Source organism: Micropterus dolomieu, linkage group LG04, assembly GCF_021292245.1.
Source record: "Micropterus dolomieu isolate WLL.071019.BEF.003 ecotype Adirondacks linkage group LG04, ASM2129224v1, whole genome shotgun sequence".
Lineage (NCBI taxonomy): Eukaryota > Metazoa > Chordata > Actinopteri > Centrarchiformes > Centrarchidae > Micropterus > Micropterus dolomieu.
Genome location: NC_060153.1, coordinates 27621300 through 27629515, shown reverse-complemented (window position 1 = coordinate 27629515; position 8216 = coordinate 27621300). Strand labels below are relative to the sequence as shown.

The 8216-nt window shown below is 38.6% G+C and overlaps 1 protein-coding gene across 1 annotated transcript in view; it reads left to right on the top strand.

The window, feature by feature from the left end:
• LOC123969864 (multidrug and toxin extrusion protein 1-like) overlaps positions 1 to 7880 on the top strand; it is an 11162-nt gene extending 3282 nt beyond the window's left edge. Inside the window, exons 2-16 of the mRNA XM_046047606.1 lie at positions 2219 to 2320; positions 2422 to 2490; positions 2729 to 2877; positions 3417 to 3459; positions 3581 to 3625; positions 3719 to 3816; positions 4439 to 4536; positions 5103 to 5284; positions 5417 to 5525; positions 5973 to 6048; positions 6196 to 6265; positions 6361 to 6493; positions 6609 to 6703; positions 6814 to 6877; positions 6959 to 7880. Coding sequence (XP_045903562.1) covers positions 2219 to 2320; positions 2422 to 2490; positions 2729 to 2877; positions 3417 to 3459; positions 3581 to 3625; positions 3719 to 3816; positions 4439 to 4536; positions 5103 to 5284; positions 5417 to 5525; positions 5973 to 6048; positions 6196 to 6265; positions 6361 to 6493; positions 6609 to 6703; positions 6814 to 6877; positions 6959 to 7200 — 1575 coding nt within the window. The 3' untranslated portion in view covers positions 7201 to 7880. The remainder of the gene's footprint in view (positions 1 to 2218; positions 2321 to 2421; positions 2491 to 2728; positions 2878 to 3416; positions 3460 to 3580; positions 3626 to 3718; positions 3817 to 4438; positions 4537 to 5102; positions 5285 to 5416; positions 5526 to 5972; positions 6049 to 6195; positions 6266 to 6360; positions 6494 to 6608; positions 6704 to 6813; positions 6878 to 6958) is intronic.
• Positions 7881 to 8216: the final 336 nt, after the last annotated feature.

Below are 8216 nucleotides of genomic sequence, written 5' to 3'. Positions count from 1 at the left end.
GTGTGTGAAGCGCCAGTCTTCCTCTGCACAACTGGTGGCTCTGTGTCTCTGTCGGTGGATACACGAAAGAAAGGGGCATGGCACTTCCTGGCTACGTGGACACTCATTGGCTGTTGTATTGTATTGTGAACAGGGCATGGAAGTTTCTATTGGGTCAATTATGGTGTCACTCAAAAGGTCAACGTGTAGACGCTTTTTTTGTTTACATGCTAACTGTACTTAGGCTAATAAAAAGCGATGCAACAGCAGTCCTTTTACTGGAATGGATCGTCTGGACCTTTGCCAACGTTACAAAGCCATTTTTGTCAGAATGTAATCCACCGGTGGAGTATGGCTTCACAGATGAGTGGTGTCAATTTTGATAATAGGCAGTGCTTGAAGTGGGCCACCGATACCAGTAAGTTACTTTTACTTTAACATTTTACTCTTTGTCGTCCCGGGACTTTTCTCGCGTACCGGTGGGCTCTTATGTGGCGCTCATCTGTTCCCATTCTTGCCTGTTTGCCAATCTCTGTCGGTAGAGACAGAGCAGTTAGAAGCTCGGGTGCCTTTCATGCAGCCATGAGCATGAAGTAGCTGTCACAGTAACTTTTCGTGAACCGACCAATCACAGCCTGGATGGGGCAGGACATTAATAACGTTTGATGCAGTACAGCAAACTTTTAAAAAGTTGAAATCCTTGTTCTGCATGAATGATTATTGACGAGTTAGTAGCTACTTAGCATTAACTAATTAGAGACTAAGCACCATGTAGATAATTTTTCTTACACAAGGATTTAATAAATGAAAACCCACAGAAATTAAACTGCTGTTCAACTGGAATTAAGATTTCATTAGTGGTAATCTTTATAGTATACTATTATCTGAAATTATAATGAAATAATTTAGCCCTAGTACCGGCCAATACACATTCCCCCATGTGAAATGGGAGTACCAGTAGAGCTGGGCAATAAAACAGTAATGATAATCTTTTAAATTTTCCTCAGTAACAATATAACAAATGTTTAAAAAGTGTTTGATTTAATTCGTTTGAATCAGGAACAAATCAGCACTTAATTTTTCTATTAATATAATTTTGTGACCTGCTCTCATTCCAGCAAAGGTCAGCTTTGTAAATGGTGCAGTTCGCAACCTCTTTGGCAAGAGTGAAGAGTCAAATGCTCCCATACTTTGGAGGTTTTAGGTTGTTAATGTTGAAGGAGACGATTATGCTTTTCCATATTTTATAACTTATCTACAATGTTACAATCTTGGATGTTCATGTTAAACATGACCAAAGCTTCAAATAATGAGGATAAAGTATTTCAGAGAAATCCCTGTGAGCAAAAACCTCAGATTTCCTCCTGTTCGGAACGCTCTTTTCTACCAATGGCGGCTTTTCTACCAATGGCTCCGTTCTCTGACATACCGAGCTAGATGGAGCCGGTGTTCCATATATGGTCATTTGCTCCCACAGAAAGAGCACAGCAACACTCAGTCTGTCTGTACCGCTCAGCGACAACAACTGCCTTATAACATACTTCAAGTCTTGTCCAATCAGAAGACTATAGCTGGTTTCTTCAGCTACTTCAGCTGCTATAAAGGAGTCACAAAACTATAATATAGGACTGGAAAAGCAGAATAATAGGTCTACTTTAATTCACAACCTTGTTAACTTTGAATGTTGTTAATACTATTGCTGATCTTTTGTTGTTTTATTAACTTTACTGTTCACATCACTTCACTCCATTAAGCTGACGGTGTCGCAACGGCCCAATGATGTCATGAAAGAATTGATTATTGTATTTGTTGGCAAAGGATTTAATAATCGATTTTTAATGACTACGTCGATTATTTGTTGTGCATCTATTGTGAGTAGTTGGCTATTGGCTAACTATTTTAGCAAGTGACAGTTGCGGCAAATGTTGGCAATCATGAAGCGCCCGGTTACAGTTTGCCATTAAGAAGAAGAAGCTGCTGAATGTTGCTGTTGTCATTTCCAGTAAGTGTGCCACATGCATAGTCAATTTGAGACCCCACTACCCTGTTGAAATGTACGCACTACGCAAGTAAGTACGTAGTGCATACGGTGAACTAAATGTTAGTGTACTAATCGAATTCTCAATTTTCAATTTTTTAATTGCTCTTCTTGCCAACCTTATTTATTTTTGGATGAATGTATATGGTATTTGTATGAGCAAAAAATTAGCAAAGGTTTATGTTTGTTTTTGTACTCTAGATCATTTCCCAGTTGATGGTCTTCATGATCAGTTTTGTCAGCACTGTGTTCTGTGGTCACCTGGGAAAAACTGAACTTGCAGGAGTATCATTATCAATTGCGGTGAGGATACTTGCTGAAGTCCAGCCTGCCAGTACTGGTGTTTAAATGATTTGTCTTTTAATCTACAAGTTTCTTGCTGAATTATGTTTTTATTATTGCAGGTGGTTAATGTCACTGGTATTTCCATTGGCACTGGTTTGTCGTTAACATGTGATACCCTCATATCTCAGGTAATGTCATCACCAAAGGTTGTTTAGCTCAAAGCTTTCACCGTATTCATATAACCAAGATAAACACAACCTCTACTGCTGGGTTCCCAGGTTGTCCTGGGGTCTCCTTTAAAACAACTCAACAATGAGCTGTTGTATCATGTTAGTTTTCTTTGACCAGTCATGCCCTTGGTTATTGGTGTGATTTGGTGTTATCCAAGCCTGCTTATTTGAGTATGTGTGTACCTCTTTCATGCAGACGTATGGGAGCGGTAACTTGAAGCGTGTGGGTGTGATTCTCCAGAGGGGGATTCTGATTCTGCTGCTGGCCTGTTTCCCCTGCTGGGCCATCCTCATCAACACTGAACCCATCCTACTTGCTGTCAAACAGAGCCCAGAGGTTGCCAGGTCAGTCATTATTAATCCTCAAATCAACATACACCTTCACCACATCATCCAGTGACACTACCTGACATGAGGCCTTACCTAGACTGACAAACTGTTTAGAGTTTTAGAAATTTAGAACCGGAATGAATGCAATAACTTTGTGCTGTTAATTTCTGCAAATCATTTTAGTAATTTGAGTACACCTCTACATTAAACCTGCATTAACTTATTTTCTGGGCAGAAAAAAAGAAGAAAAAGCTCTAAACAAACACCAATATTCAATCCATTCATGGCATCTTTGTCTACACCAACTCCTGAGGAAATATCTTGCTCCAGTGTTTTCACCAACTAGTTGAAAAGTGTGTCTGTCTGTTGGGCTTAATACCTATAAAACCTTTGATGATAACAAATACTTTTGTCTGTATTAGACCTAACGTTATCCCCAGACAATGAATCCTAATGACTCAAAACCTCATGTTTTATGTCCATTATGTGTACAGCCACATGTATTGATGCCACAATTTCACATGCATATTTGCTTGTTGTCTTTCTGCATGAAGTCTCTCCCAGCTGTATGTGAAGATCTTCATGCCTGCTCTGCCAGTGAGTTTGGTGCATTCTAAACCCTGTGTATTAAGATAATTATACAATACAGATCTTTGAGAGGTTTTTATTTTTTGATTAAAGTATGCCCAAATGACACTGATTCATTTTTCTTCTTCAGGCTGCTTTCATGTACCAGCTTCAAGGGAGGTATCTTCAAAATCAGGTACAGCAGTGCAAACCCACTGATGTCAAAATTAATTGCCGGACCATAGTTATTACAATTTATATTAATACCAGGTTGTGCTGTGGTTTACAGGGAATTATATGGCCTCAGGTTATAACTGGAGTGATTGGAAATGTCTTCAACGCAATAATCAACTACGTCTTCCTCTACCGTCTGGATTTGGGCGTTGCGTGAGTTTTTATATCATCGTTCTTTTGTTGTAGGGCACACTAATTACTAGTATAGTATAACACTCAATTATATCAGGAGAAATAATGCAATGTGTATTTATTATTGTGTGTATTTATAACACTTTAACATGTTATGTCACTGAAATAAAGTAAGCTGAGGTGCATTAAATATGTTATCTACAGTACAATACAGGAGGGATGTTTGTCATTCTGTCTTCATCATCATTCTGTCTGTTCTAGCCTGATAATAACACTATACCAATGAATTATAACAGTTATACACACACCGTACAAATCTATCAAACAACTATCCAATTCATCAATTATTATTATTTGTCAGTTCCACACCTGTTGTGTTTACCACTGGATTGTTGTATTGTATGGCATTGCACAGAGGCATTTAATTATCTTGTCAGTGTGTTATTATTCAGTAACATATTTTATGAGAATCTGAATTACCATCTGGACACAAAATGTCTATGAAGCCTAATTTCATAACCATGAACAGCTGACAAAAAATGTGAATATATGTCACAAATCTGTGATTTCCGCTGTTTCTTTTTCTCCTCTGTGCTCTAAAATCTATTCTTTTTTTTGTTTGTTGTTTTTTTGCTTCTCAAAGTGGATCTGCGGCAGCCAATGCTATCTCACAGTATTTGCTGGCTGTGTTCTTATACGTTTACATCTGCTGTAGAGGTCTGCATAAGGCCACATGGGGAGGTCAGTGATCTCATTTTTATTGAGCAAAAAAAATTACTATGCAGTAATTTCATCCTGTTTTATCATTCAAATCTGGGGTCTTTCACATCTTTTTAATTGGTCGTCCATTGGGAACATTTCAGTGTATAATGTTTGACAAAAATAGTTAAACTCTATAACTGTGTAAAGTAGTTAAGAGGAGAGGTTACAGTAGTGACGCAGCTGGTCTTGAGTAAGAATTTACTTTTGTCAGAGTGCTGTAGTAAAAGAGTAGCAATAATTTGCAAGTAGTTGATTAATTCTGAACTTTTCTGACAAAAACTAAAAGTTTGCAAAATGATGTATTTGTCCTGGCCTCTGTTAAACTTTAAGCTCACTTCATGACTTCTAAAACACACCTACAGTATATTAATAATTTCAAATAACTCACACTGATTTTGTCAAGCATACATCTCACATCAGCAAATTTCCATCCTTTTCTGCAATGGTATTTTATTCAGTGAGCTTAATCAGCTGCTCACAGGAGTCAGCTCAAACTTAGATAAAAAGATAACCTACTACTTAACATACAAACATCTGACCCCCAGGTTGGTCACTGGACTGTCTGCAAGAGTGGGGTCCGTTCGTCCAGCTGGCCATCCCAAGTATGCTTATGCTTTGTCTGGAGTGGTGGATGTTTGAGGTGGGAGGATTCCTGGCGGGACTGATTAGTGAGGCTGAGCTGGGAGCTCAGTCCATAATATATGAGCTGTCAGTTGTAGCTTACATGGTAACTCCTCTTAATGTTTCTCCTACTATTTATTATATTTATGAATACATTCATTGTAAATGCTACCCCTCTGCTTATAGTTAAGGAAAATTACCATAAATTTCATTTTAATTATCTGTTTTTTTCCCATAGTCACCACTTGGGTTTGCTGCTGCTGCCAGTGTGCGGGTTGGAAATGCTCTTGGTGCAGGAAACATAGAGCAGGCCAAGCTATCCTCCAAAGTCCCTATCATTTGTGCATGTAAGGACCAATGCATACAGAATAGATTGCCTGAAACTTGGCCTGAGCTGTAGTAGTAGTTTAATGGTCATTTGTCATAAGAATATATTTGACACATGGGTCTCACCTTACACAGACAACGTGGCGCACATGAAAACAGAAAATTCTTAGTAAAACATTACAAATGCATGCAAATCATCTGAAAATGCAGTGTTCATAAAGTGATGAGAGTGCTGTCTGTGTTGAAGACAAAATGTCTTTGGATGTTGGATGTACAAACCATAGTTTAGAGGTAGACATTACTTTTTACAATTGAAACGAAAACTGAAATTGAAATAATTAAAATTGATACACTAAAAAATACTGTGTTCACTTCTTTCTGGTGATTTCCATATGTAAATTGTTTAATACTAACTTTCAGTGTTCAGTTTATTAACAACTGTTTTTTCCTTCTTTTTTCCATGGCAGTCATAATTGCAGGTTTTGTTGGAGCCATTCTCAGCATTGCCAGAAATGTTGTTGGATACATTTTCACATCAGAGCAGTGAGTAAAGTCTTTCACACAATAGCCTTCACTTTGCTGTACTGAGAGATTTACTATTGGGAAGAATTCATCAGTCAGCTGGAGATAATTCTCTCTTACCCCGCTCCTATTTTAGTCCATCCTGATTTTCTGTCTGTATGTTTGTAGAGACATTTTGCAGAGGGTTGCTGATGTCATGATCATATTTTCTTTCATGCATCTTGCTGATGCCGTTGCGGTGAGAAACAATTTTATTCAAGTATTCAGGATTTAAGACCCATTATTGACACATACAAAATGTGATTTGACTAAGTCTATGTTTGATATTGACAGGGTGTGACTGGAGGTGTTCTCAGAGGAGCAGGAAAACAGTTGATTGGTGCTCTGTGTAATCTCGTGGGATACTACTTCATTGGCTTTCCTATTGGTGTGTCCCTGATGTTTGCAGCAAAAATGGGCATTATAGGTAAGAGCGGACCATTAATGCACAGTTCTGCAATAGTACTGTATGTAGTCTTATCTCCTGCTCATAAACTAACATTCAAGGAAACCATTAAAACTCTTCTTATCTTCTGTAAAAGGACTATGGACAGGACTTACCATTTGTGTGTTAATGCAATCCATTTTCTTCGTCACATTTATGTACAAACTCGATTGGAAGAAGGCTGCTGAAGAGGTGTGTACTTACATCCCTTGACCAATCAAAATGCTTCTTTTTACTTTGTCTTGAGACGTATTTAAAGTTAAATCCTGCTAATAACAGCTGTCTTTAATGTCTCTGATCAGGCTCTTGTGAGAGCAGGAGTCCAGATCAAAGAAGAAAAAGAGGTGGTTGCTGTGGAAAATATAGGTAAGCTCTGACGTACTAACTCAAACAAACTCATGTGACAGTGTTTTGTTAATACTAAAAGGTTCCCCCTCAAACCTCCAGACTCGAATCATAACCGGGCTCAGGTCAATATTACTGCATCGAGTTGTGAGGCTGCTGAGGAGGATTACACGTGCCAGGAAATGCAAATTCCAGGCCAGAATATATCCACTACCACCACGGTAGGAGACGTCCTGTCAATAACACAGCTGGTTTTACGACGTGGCCTCTCATTGCTGCTCATGATCGGCATCCTCGTCGCTGGAGTCGTGGCCAGCAACGTCCTCGTTAGGCTGCTGAAATGAGTCTTCTGATGATGTAAAGTTGGCAGCCAGAATGATGGTTGTCAGGAGTGATAGCATAGGTCCATTAAACAGCACTTATATTATAACAAAATATATGTTAACCCTGCTTCCCATGTAGTTTGAAAGGGTTACTTGTGCTGTTGATCCCACTGAGGATCAACACCTGAGTCTGTAGCTTTGTGCAGCCTTTAGTCAACAAAATTCTCATATATAAGATGATAGCCACACTTGGCAGAGAGATTAAAAAAAAGACATACGGTTGGAATAGCTAGAAAGCCAAAAGTGACCGACAATGAGTATTGTACTTATTCAACAAATGCAACAAAAAGGGCTTTAATTGCATGTACATGTTCTGTGTCTGTAAAATGTTTGAGTAACACCATGCAGGTGCTTGCCTACATCATAGCAATACCAAATTTGATTTGATTGATGTAGTACATAATGTTTTGGAGTCAACTTGTGACCCCTAGAGGGGGGAAATGTTACTTTATGAAAAATTTGCTCAGGCATGCAAGGTTTGCCTGAATGTTCAAATATTATGTCTGAATCACCATAACAAGCACTAAGAGTATGGTGCTGTACCTGTTAATGAAAACATTGTAATGTTTACACTCTATGTCTAGAGTTCAAGTGAATTTAAAGTGCAGACATTTAAAGGTGGGGTAAGTGATTCTGGAGAAACCATGACGAATACCATGATATAACAACACAGCATGTAATATAACTAATGTTAACTAAGGTGTGGGTTAGGAAACTGTCGATGCAGTTGCTGCTGCAAAGCTAACATGCAGCGAGGATGAGACTGTTTCCCGTAGCCAGCTCACCAGCTCCAGACAACTCTCCTGCTACTATAGCCAACATCACAATAACAGCATATCTTGGCAAACTGGAATATTTAACGTAACCTGGCACCCAAATTATAGCTAGAATAGTGTTGTGTGGCCAAGACATTTCCTTTGTTTCCCATTTACATAGCTGGGCTGTGTACAAACACCGGATTTATTTTTCTTCACACA